General features: G+C 46.5%; 1 protein-coding gene across 2 annotated transcripts; it reads left to right on the top strand.

Annotated features, from left to right (window-relative positions):
• Nucleotides 1–107: 107 nt before the first annotated feature.
• LOC118965578 lies at nt 108–4,411 on the top strand. 2 transcript variants are annotated; one of them, XM_036986637.1, is made up of 2 exons: nt 108–1,534; nt 1,565–4,411. In XM_036986637.1, the coding sequence occupies exons 1-2, from the start codon at nt 620–622 to the stop codon at nt 1,922–1,924; spliced, it is 1,275 nt and encodes a 424-aa protein (XP_036842532.1). In that variant the 5' UTR covers nt 108–619; the 3' UTR covers nt 1,925–4,411. The 2 variants fall into 2 exon arrangements, with proteins under 2 accessions (XP_036842532.1, XP_036842533.1); XM_036986638.1 differs by having other exon boundaries at nt 108–1,774; nt 1,895–4,411.
• The last annotated feature ends 7,728 nt before the right edge of the window (nt 4,412–12,139 follow it).

Raw genomic sequence — 12,139 nt, 5'->3', positions numbered from 1 at the left:
GCTATCCTGGATCCTTGGGACGTCCCTACTCTAAACCCAGGGCCTAACAGTAGAGCAGCGTTTACAGTTATCTAGGGGGGAGGGGAGGGGAGGGGGGGGGGCAAGAGGCCTGGACACTACGCAGGAGTAGCATTGGACAAACGGACTTGGAAAGGATTAGGACAAAATTAGACTTGTGGTTTTGGATTGGAACTACCACATCTCAGGATTCCAGCCTATTGGAACATGTTTCTACACATGTAGAGAAGCCAAGCTATCAGGAAACACTTTTTATCTGACATTACTCAATGAAATCTGAAATTGAAATGTTATACATTCTGGATGTAACTTTTTTGTGCGTATGTGTTTTGTACGTGTGTGTGTGTGTGTGTGTTTGTGGAATAGACTGAGAGGAGTATTTTTGTATTTTTTTGTCTGAACTGCAGTTGAAGCTGTGAATAAGTATTTGAAGGGCCGTGCTTGAGTTGGTTACAAGTTTCTGTTTCTCTCTGTCTGCTCAGTAGACCAGTTTCACAAAGCTATGATTTCCAGTCTTTTATTTTGGAAACAAATTGTCTGACTTGTGAGACTACTTTTCAGTTACCTCAGCAACCTGTATGTTGTTACCTCAGCAACCTGTATGTTGTTACCTCAGCAACCTGTATGTTGTTACCTCAGCAACCTCTATGTCGTTCAGTTACCTCAGCAACCTCTGTCGTTCAGTTACCTCAGCAACCTGTATGTCGTTCAGTTACCTCAGCAACTTGTATGTCGTTCAGTTACCTCAGCAACCTGTATGTCGTTCAGTTACCTCAGCAACCTGTATGTCGTTCAGTTACCTCAGCAACCTCTGTCGTTCAGTTACCTCAGCAACCTCTATGTCGTTCAGTTACCTCAGCAACCTCTATGTCGTTCAGTTACCTCAGCAACCTCTATGTCGTTCAGTTACCTCAGCAACCTGTATGTCGTTCAGTTACCTCAGCAACCTGTATGTCGTTCAGTTACCTCAGCAACCTGTATGTCGTTCAGTTACCTCAGCAACCTGTATGTCGTTCAGTTACCTCAGCAACCTGTATGTCGTTCAGTTACCTCAGCAACCTGTATGTCGTTCAGTTACCTCAGCAACCTGTATGTCGTTCAGTTACCTCAGCAACCTGTATGTCGTTCAGTTACCTCAGCAACCTGTATGTCGTTCAGTTACCTCAGCAACATGTATGTCATGCAAGAAAAACCAAACACAGTGGCTGTCTTTATTTCAACTGCATACCAGACTAGCCTGGTTCCAGATCTGTTTGTGCTGCCTTGCCAACTGCCTTGCCAACTCCTATGGTCAATAACAACACAAACACATCTGGAACCAGACTATAACAAACTAGTGAATATCCACACAATGCTGCTGATACTCGCTACCAGGTTTGGGATCCGGCGGCGGACTCGCAATCTGGCATTTCGGGCAAATTCCATATGGGCTGGTACATTTTTAGCCCAGTGGGCCTGTCTAACTTGTTATAACTATCTGGCTAATAATGGAATGGGCCGGTGTGGTTTCATTGAGGTAGAGGTCTACGCCAGCTGGATCATTGAGGTAGAGGTCTACGCCAGCTGGATCATTGAGGTAGAGGTCTACGCCAGCTGGATCATTGAGGTAGAGGTCTACGCCAGCTGGATCATTGAGGTAGAGGTCTACGCCAGCTGGATCATTGAGGTAGAGGTCTACGCCAGCTGGATCATTGAGGTAGAGGTCTACGCCAGCTGGATCATTGAGGTAGAGGTCTACGCCAGCTGGATCATTGAGGTAGAGGTCTACGCAGGATCGATCATTGAGGTAGAGGTCTACGCAGGATGGATCATTGAGGTAGAGGTCTACGCAGGATGCATCATTGAGGTAGAGGTCTACGCAGGATGGATCATTGAGGTAGAGGTCTACGCAGGATTGATGAATTAATCCCGCCATACTGAGCCTGCCCACACAATCGCTGGCTTTCTGTCCCGACTCCCACCTGCTACCGCAAGACCTGGTCCCGAACCCAACCGCAAGAACTGGTCCCCGAACCCAACCGCAAGAACTGGTCCCGAACCCAACCGCAAGAACTGGTCCCGAACCCAACCGCAAGAACTGGTCCCGAACCCAACCGCAAGAACTGGTCCCCAGAACCCAACCGCAAGACCTGGTCCCCAGAACCCTAACCGCAAGAACTGGTCCCGAACTCAAACGCAAGAACTGGTCCCCAGAACCCAAACGCAAGAACTAGTCCCCGAACCCAACCGCAAGAACTGGTCCCCGAACCCAACCGCAAGAACTGGTCCCCAGAACCCAACCGCAAGAACTGGTCCCAAACGCAAGACCTGGTCCCCGAACCCAACCGCAAGACCTGGTCCCCGAACCCAACCGCAAGAACTGGTCCCGAACCCAACCGCAAGAACTGGTCCCGAACCCAACCGCAAGAACTGGTCCCAAACGCAAGAACTGGTCCCGTACCCAACCGCAAGACCTGGTCCCCGAACCCAACCGCTGGTCCCCGAACCCAAACGCAGTCTTGCAATGGGACTTTAGGCGCATGTGACAAAGCAGCTCACTTGCCCGCCATGGTCCCGAAGTCATTTTGCAATAGCAAAATGCACGAAAATAATGTAAGAGATAAGTTTTAAATTACCAGACATTCTCACGTGGCCCGTTTTTATATTAGGCTACTGGGATATACCAGCCAATAGACCTAGATGTAGTTTGAAGAGAGCAGTGTGGGAGAGACCTGGCACTTTCTCTTGTTTTATAAGCGTCCCCTAGGACCTGCGGGTCCCGACAGAGATCATTGCAGCGTGGTCACCATTTTTCCTGCTGCGGTTCGGTGCTGCCCTTTTACCTTTGAGGGGGGAAAAATGGTCCAGTTTTGGGACTTCAAGCAACAAGAAAAAAATTGCCTTTTGTGGGGCCTCAAGGAAAATAATGGGCTGTTGTGGGGGCCTCAATGAAAATAATGGGCTGTTGTGGGGGGCCTCAATGAAAATAATGGGCTGTTGTGGGGGCCTCAATGAAAATAATGGGCTGTTGTGGGGGGCCTCAATGAAAATAATGGGCTGTTGTGGGGGCCTCAATGGAAAATAATGGTCCAGTGTTTGAAACCTCAGGGCTGATGTCTGGTCCCAGTCCGCCCATGTTGGGGATGAATTCCATTTAAATTCCTATCGGCTCAGATTGGAATTTCCAATGGCAAATTTTCCTATTTGAAAAGAAATGGAATTTAATTGTACTTCCTGAAATTGAATTGACCCCTACCGTGCTCACTACTCCAGGGTCCTCAACGATCGATACTGTTGATGTCGTCATGTATTCTCTGTTCTGTGACTGTAACTGTAAGTGATGCTCATTGTAATAATATGTATTTTTTTTTCATGTTAGTTCTCAACTGTTTACCCTCTCACAGCACACATACCTCAGGTTTTTATACAGATGAATATCTCTTGTTATATCATGTTACTTATCGTGTTTTAGTCGTTATATTTTACTGCAAGTTTTACTTTTGTTTTTATTTTTATGTACCGTGGAGATTTCAAATTCTATTCGACTGACTAGTTGCATATAGGACGTGTTTTAATGTTGTTCAACCCAAATTAGAGGCTGGAACTTGGTATGTAAATACTTGTTGTTGTACACAGTTGCAGAACACTGATTTTACACCGTATCCTGTTGGGGAAATAATGTTTATTTTTTTTATTTTACTTGATTGAAAAGGGGAATTTGAAGAGTGTCTCTGTGGTTTTTATAATTTACTTTCTAAATATCATGGTTCTCCCCTAAATAATATAAGAGGGACTCTGCGCCACCTTGCGGGGCCGGCTGCGCCACGTTGCGGGGCCGGCTGAGCCACGTTGCGGGGCCGGCTGAGCCACGTTGCGGGGCCGGCTGAGCCACCTTGCGGGCCGGCTGAGCTGAGCCACCTTGCGGGCCGGCTGAGCTGAGCTACCTTGCGGGCCGGCTGAGCCACCTTGCGGGCCGGCTGAGCCACCTTGCGGGCCGGCTGAGCTGAGCCACCTTGCGGGCCGGCTGAGCTGAGCCACCTTGCGGGCCGGCTGAGCTGAGCCACCTTGCGGGCCGGCTGAGCCACCTTGCGGGCCGGCTGAGCCGAGCCACCTTGCGGGCCGGCTGGGCTGAGCCACCTTGCGGGCCGGCTGAGCTGAGCCACCTTGCGGGCCGGCTGAGCTGAGCCACCTTGTGGGCCGGCTGAGCCACCTTGCGGGCCGGCTGAGCTGAGCCACCTTGTGGGCCGGCTGCGGCACCTTGTGGGCCGGCTGAGCCACTATGCAATTTTATATAGTACCAGTCAAAAGTTTGGACACACCTACTCAAAGGGTTTTTCTTTATTTTTACTATTTTCTACATTGTAGAATAATAGTGAAGACATCAAAACTGTGTGTGTGTGTGTGGAGTCATATAGTAACCAAAAATGTGTTAAACAAATGAAAATATATTTAAGATTCTTCAAAGTGGCCACCTTTGCTTTGATGACAGCTTTGCATTCTTGCAACTGACTTCATGAGGTAGTCACCTGAAATGCTTTTCCAACAGTCTTGAAGGAGTTCCCACATATGCTGAGCATTTGTTGGTTGCTTTTCCTTCACTCTGCAGTCCAACTCATCCTAAACCATCTCAATTGGGTTGAGGTCAGGTGATCTGGGTCATTGTCCTGTTAAAAACAAATGATAGTCCCACTAAGCCAAACCAGATGGGACGCTGTATCGCTGCAGAATGCTGTGGTAGCCATGCTGGTTAAGTGTGCCTTGAATTCAAATAAATCACAGACAGTGTCACCAGCAAAGCACCCCGACACCATCACACCTCCTCCATGCTTCACGGTGGGAACTAGACATGTGGAGATCATCCATTCACCTACTCTGCGTCTCACAAAGACATGGCGGTTGGAACCAAAAATAAAAAATATGGACCCATCAGACCAAAGGACAGATTTCCACCGGTCTAATGTCCATTGCTCGTGTTTCTTGGCCCAAGCAAGTCTCTTCTTCTTATTGGTGTCCTTTAGTAGTGGTTTCTTTCCAGCAATTCAACCATGACGGTCTGATTCACGCAGTCTTTTCTGAACAGTTGATGTTGAGATGTCTGTTACTTGAACTCTGAAGCATTTATTTGAGCTGCAATTTCTGAGGCTGGTAACTCTACTGAACTTAACCTCAGCAGTAAAGGTAACTCTGAGTCTTCCTTTCCTGTGGCGGTCCTCATGAGAGACAGTTTCATCATAGTGTTTGAAGGTTTTTGCGACTGCACTTGAAGAAAAGTTCAAAGTTCTTAATTTTCAAGATTGACCGACCTTCATGTCTTAAAGTAAAGATGGACTGTCGTTTCTCTTTGCTTATTTGAGCTGTTCTTGCCATAACATGGACTTAGCCCTATTTGGTAAAATACCATCTTCTGTATACCACCACTACCATGTCACAACACAACTGATTGGCTCAAACACATTAAGTGGGAAAGAAATTCCATAAATTAACGTTTAACAATGCACTCCTGTTAATTGAAATGCATTCCAGGTAACTAACACATGAAGCTGGTTGAGAGAATGCCAAGAGTGTGCAAAGCTGTTATCAAGGAAAAGGGTGTCTACTTTGAAGAATCTCATAAAATATTGATTTGTTTAACACTTTTGGTTACATGATTTCATGTGTTATTTCATAGTTTTGATGTCTTCACTATTCTACAATGTAGAAAATAGTAAAAATAAAGAAAACCCCTTGAATGAGTGTCCAAGCTTTTGACTGGTAGTTTGTGTATGTATGTATGTATGTATGTGAGAAACTTTATGTTATCATTTATGGCAATGTTTTGCTCTAGATTGCAGGAAATGGCAGTTACAGGTGTTAAAAAATACAACTATCCCGGAGTCCAAAACCCTGGTGGAGAACCCTGAAATAAGGTTGTGTGTTATTGATTTTTATAATATATACACGATTGGTATGAGTGGCTCGGGGTCAAAAGCTATGCAGCTAGTGCTTACATTTCACTCTAAGGTAATATGTTGCTAGATTGTGTAATGAACACGATGGGAGACAGAGAGCTGGTTTAAAGAGCAGGGCACAGCAGGTGTTCATTGGAGGAGGCAGGTAGCTGGGTCCAGGGGCAGGCAGAAGGTCATACACAGGAGGAGGCAGGTAGCTGGGTCCAGGGGCAGGCAGAAGGTCATACACAGGAGGAGGTAGGTAGCTGGGTCCAGGGGCAGGCAGAAGGTCATACACAGGAGGAGGCAGGTAGCTGGGTCCAGGGGCAGGCAGAAGGTCATACACAGGAGGAGGCAGGTACCTGGGTCCAGGGGCAGGCAGAAGGTCATACACAGGAGGAGGTAGGTAGCTGGGTCCAGGGGCAGGCAGAAGGTCATACACAGGAGGAGGCAGGTAGCTGGGTCCAGGGGCAGGTAGCGGGGTCCAGGGGCAGGCAGAAGGTCATACACAGGAGGAGGCAGGTAGCTGGGTCCAGGGGCAGGCAGAAGGTCATACACAGGAGGAGGTAGGTAGCTGGGTCCAGGGGCAGGCAGAAGGTCATACACAGGAGGAGGCAGGTAGCTGGGTCCAGGGGCAGGTAGCGGGGTCCAGGGGCAGGCAGAAGGTCATACACAGGAGGAGGCAGGTAGCTGGGTCCAGGGGCAGGCAGAAGGTCATACACAGGAGGAGGTAGGTAGCTGGGTCCAGGGGCAGGCAGAAGGTCATACACAGGAGGAGGCAGGTAGCTGGGTCCAGGGGCAGGTAGCGGGGTCCAGGGGCAGGCAGAAGGTCATACACAGGAGGAGGCAGGTAGCTGGGTCCAGGGGCAGGCAGAAGGTCATACACAGGAGGAGGCAGGTACCTGGGTCCAGGGGCAGGCAGAAGGTCATACACAGGAGGAGGCAGGTAGCTGGGTCCAGGGGCAGGCAGAAGGTCATGCACAGGAGGAGGCAGGTAGCTGGGTCCAGGGGCAGGCAGAAGGTCATACACAGGAGGAGGCAGGTAGCTGGGTCCAGGGGCAGGCAGAAGGTCATACACAGGAGGAGGCAGGTAGCTGGGTCCTGGGGCAGGCAGAAGGTCATACACAGGAGGATTAAATCACGGGAAAAACAGCTCTCCGAAAGAAGTGTCACAAAACAACCAATACCTCACAGTGACGGGGTGCAAAGAACTGAACTAAATAGTGTGTGATAATGACATACAGGTGTGTGTGATCAGAATTCAGGTGATTGGGATCTGGACAGTGAGCTGCGTTCAGGGGATCAATGTGTTTGAGAGTGTGAGCTGGAAGCAGACGTTACAGATTGGCCCTATCTAAAAGAGACCCCTACCCCCTGCTCTTGAGTCTAGACCCTTGTGTGGATCTTGGAGAATTGTATGTGTGTATAAGTAATATGGTAATAACATCACTTTCCCCTCTGACAGGATAAGTAGAAGTTACACCCTATTCCTATCCAATCACCTCTGATCTAAGGTTTAGACTTGAGTAGGGGCTAGGAATGTTTCTGGATGGGACTAAATTGTTTTGTGATGTCATTGGTGATCACCTGATATTTTCTACCTGCCAGTATCAACATTATCATGCTCTAGTAATGCTTCAATACCAGTCCTGGTAGTTATGGCTGTAGTGGTAGTTAGGGCTCAGCCAGGTTGGACTGTAGTGGTAGTTAGGGCTCAGCCAGGTTGGATTGTAGTGGTAGTTAGGGCTCAGCCAGGTTGAACTGTAGTGGTAGTTAGGGCTCAGCCAGGTTGGACTGTAGTGGTAGTTAGGGCTCAGCCAGGTTGGACTGTAGTGGTAGTTAGGGCTCAACCAGGTTGGATTGTAGTGGTAGTTAGGGCTCAGCCAGGTTGGATTGTAGTGGTAGTTAGGGCTCAGCCAGGTTGAACTGTAGTGGTAGTTAGGGCTCAGCCAGGTTGGACTGTAGTGGTAGTTAGGGCTCAGCCAGGTTGGACTGTAGTGGTAGTTAGGGCTCAGCCAGGTTGGACTGTAGTAGTAGTTAGGGCTCAGCCAGGTTGGACTGTAGTGGTAGTTAGGGCTAAGCCAGGTTGGATTGTAGTGGTAGTTAGGGCTCAGCCAGGTTGGACTGTAGTGGTAGTTAGGGCTCAACCAGGTTGGACTGTAGTGGTAGTTAGGGCTAAGCCAGGTAGGACTGTAGTGGTAGTTAGGGCTCAGCCAGGTTGGACTGTAGTGGTAGTTAGGGCTCAGCCAGGTTGGACTGTAGTGGTAGTTAGGGCTCAGCCAGGTTGGACTGTAGTGGTAGTTAGGGCTCAGCCAGGTTGAACTGTAGTGGTAGTTCGGGCTCAGCCAGGTTGGACTGTAGTGGTAGTTAGGGCTCAGCCAGGTTGAACTGTAGTGGTAGTTAGGGCTCAGCCAGGTTGAACTGTAGTGGTAGTTAGGGCTCAGCCAGGTTGAACTGTAGTGGTAGTTCGGGCTCAGCCAGGTTGGACTGTAGTGGTAGTTAGGGCTCAGCCAGGTTGGACTGTAGTGGTAGTTAGGGCTCAGCCAGGTTGGACTGTAGTGGTAGTTAGGGCTCAGCCAGGTTGGACTGTAGTGGTAGTTAGGGCTCAGCCAGGTTGGACTGTAGTGGTAGTTAGGGCTCAGCCAGGTTGAACTGTAGTGGTAGTTAGGGCTCAGCCAGGTTGAACTGTAGTGGTAGTTAGGGCTCAGCCAGGTTGGACTGTAGTGGTAGTTAGGGCTCAGCCAGGTTGGACTGTAGTGGTAGTTAGGGCTCAGCCAGGTTGGACTGTAGTGGTAGTTAGGGCTAAGCCAGGTTGGACTGTAGTGGTAGTTAGGGCTAAGCCAGGTTGGACTGTAGTGGTAGTTAGGGCTCAGCCAGGTTGGACTGTAGTGGTAGTTAGGGCTCAGCCAGGTTGGACTGTAGTGGTAGTTAGGGCTCAGCCAGGTTGAACTGTAGTGGTAGTTAGGGCTCAGCCAGGTTGGACTGTAGTGGTAGTTAGGGCTCAGCCAGGTTGGACTGTAGTGGTAGTTAGGGCTCAGCCAGGTTTTTTTCATATTTTGTTCATTTCTATGATGATGTGATTGGGATCAGGTCATTGGGGTTATTCCAAAGAGCTAGATCATTAATTTAGCCAGCAACTAACTCTTAATTAACAGTCACAGATATCTCTTGATTTTTCTGTTTTAATTTAGAAAGAGAAACTTAGTTTAGTTAATTATACCGTGCTAATTTCAAATGTATGTATTTCTGGGAAATGGGATGTTATTTCAGAATATGTAGGACAGTTAACATGATTAATGTATATATCCTGCTTTCTGGATGAAAAAAACGTGAGGCCCTGCGTCGTCTGTGGAGCGTATGGATGGATGGACGTCATGTTGACTACAGTGAGTCAGAACATTTAGAAAGAACTAGATAAGAATGCATCCATCTTTTTTTGTATATTGAAACAACAACAAAAAAAAATACTGACTATTAACCAACTGTGTGTTTTATTCTCAGACCAATTAAGTCCTGTGTGTGGACGCAGTACACACAAATACATGTGTAGCCCCATGATCAAAAACGCACAACAGAACCAGTGCACACTAAAGTGTTTTTGTGTGTTAGTGTAGACTAGGGCTGGCTGGGATTCAAACCCCTTCCGCTGTAGATCTGGGTTATAGCACGCTTGACGTTTTCAAGGTAATATCTGATTGAGCCAATATATGCAGTGTTCACAGTGAATGTGGGATTGGATTGAATACCTGGCCCACATTAAAAAGACACAAATAAAGCTAATATTGATTACACTTCAAGGAAAATAAGGTTATTGCAATGCATAGGCTAAATAATAAGAGTTATGTGCAACAAAATAATCAAAATCTTCCAGTATACTGTACAGTTAACCAAGTTGTAAGATGTTGACGTCGACTAACCCACAGACTGGAATATTCTCTCTCTCTCACACACACACCAGGTGTGTTACTGATGATGCCCAGTAGGGGGCAGAGTCTACTCCATCTTTAAAGAGATCTTCCCTGGTACGATCGTGGTGATCATTGACAGCTGCTACTTACATCAATGAAATGTAAGCTAAATTGAGAACGGAGTGGAGAGCAGAAATCTCAACTAGCAAGCAAGTCGCAGCAAAGAAGAATTGAGTGTGTGCGAATTCATGCGAGGGGGGGGTTTCCTCATTGTGGGGGGAAATTCTGGCGGGGGCGGGGGGGGGGGGGGGGGGGGGGATTCGGCACAACACTGGCTTCAGGCAAAAGCAACATAATATTTTTTAGCATCTCAGTCTGGGTCTCAACTTCCTGTTGACAGTTAGAATAGTAGAATATAAAAGGTGCAATGTGTTTTGTGAGTCACTGACAGTCACTCACTTAGCTATGTCGGCTAACAATTTTTAGATTTGTAAATTTAGTAAATTATCTAAACTGCATTTTCCATACTTGACGCCCATTTATGCGTTCAAAAATATTGAACGCAGCGTAGTGCGGCACCCCCTACGTAGCTGTTTGAATGTTAAATGACGAGACCGAGGCATTGATGCGAGTAACCAGTCTTGTTCAGTACATCACAACACATCCGGGTATCTGAAGCACCCCTGTAAAACACATGAGTTGCAGTAATGAACATTTACCAACAGATGGCATCACTGTGCCATCTTACACCCATAACAGTAGCGTTGCCAAATTGCCAATCCATTGACAGCGGATGACTTCAGTCATAGCGCAAGGAGTTAGCCTGGTGTTGTATTTTTCTATTTATTGACAATAAATTCCGTTTTGGACTAAAACTGTTTCTGACTTCAAGAAACCTTTTTATGTACACGAGGTAACGGTCAAATTCGTCACGGCGCGCTTCCATAGGGAACACACGTGTTGCGGCCACTTGAATGCATCCTGTCTCTGACACTAGAAGGCAAGATTTTAAAAAACGACTGACCAGTTTAATTACTTTTGGCAATGTAGTTATTAATGTATTATAGTTTTAGTTATTACTAAAATGACATACCCAAATCTACCTGCCTGTAACTCAGGACCTGAAGCGAGAATATGCATATTCTTGATACCATTTGAAAGGAAACACTTTGTAGTTTATGGAAATGTGAAAGGAATGTAGTAGAATATAAGACAATAGATCTGGTAAAATATAATACAAAGAAAGAAAAAAACATTATTTTGTATGTTTTTGTACCATCATCTTTGAAATGCAAGAGAAAGGCCATACTGTATTATTCCAGGCCAGGTGCAATTTAGATTTTGGCCACAAGATGGCAGCAGTGCACGTGCAACGTTTTTTTGTGTCAAGACTGCCCAAATGTGGCCTATTTGTTTATTAACCCTCCTGTTGTGTTCGTTTCATGTTAATTAATGATGTGTTCCCAGTCCAAAATGACCGCCCCATTATAGCTGATTTATAAATTCATAATAATAGATATATGTTATCACCTAATGTTGTCTTTTTATCAACTTACGTTCTTGTGAACATTACACGTTTTTTACTTCTATTTGCTATTTATGGCCTGTAGGCCTCATTGACCTGAGCTCATACAACTCCTTTTTGAGTAAAAAAAAAGCATTATGTATGGATTATTTTGACTATAACAAATACTCAGAGGACACATATTGTGGTATTTATCACAGACTACTTCACTGTCAGTTTCCTGGCATCTCTCCTCCTCACCAGTGTAAAAAAAAGCACAAAAGTGCAAATCAATCCCAGCAAATGGCCTTGAGGACTCTGGAGGAAACGTACACTAAGTTGACTGTGCCTCTAAACAGCTTGGAAAATTCCAGAAAATTCTGTCATGGCCTTTAGAAGTTTCTGATAGGCTAATTGACATCATTTGAGTTAATTAGAGGTGTACCTGTGGATGTATTTCAAGGCCTACCTTCAAACTCAGTGCCTCTTTGCTTGGCTTCATGGGAAAATCAAAATAAATCAGCGAAGACCTCAGAAAAAAATTGTAGACCTCCACAAGTCTGGTTCATCCTTGCGAGTAATTTCCAAATGCCTGAATGTACCGCGTTCATCTGTACAAACAATAGTACGCAAGTATAAACACGATGGGACCACGTAGCTGTCATACCGCTCAGGAAGGAGACGCATTCTGTCTCCTAGAGATGAACGAACTCTGGTGCGAAAAGTGCAAATCAATCCTAGAAACAACAGCAAAGGACCTTGTGAAGATGCTGGAGGAAACAGGTACAAAAGTATCTATGTCC

This window comes from Oncorhynchus mykiss, chromosome 8, assembly GCF_013265735.2.
Source record: "Oncorhynchus mykiss isolate Arlee chromosome 8, USDA_OmykA_1.1, whole genome shotgun sequence".
Classification (NCBI taxonomy): domain Eukaryota; kingdom Metazoa; phylum Chordata; class Actinopteri; order Salmoniformes; family Salmonidae; genus Oncorhynchus; species Oncorhynchus mykiss.
Note: the sequence above shows the minus strand (reverse complement) of the source record. Positions and strands in the feature narration are given on the sequence as shown.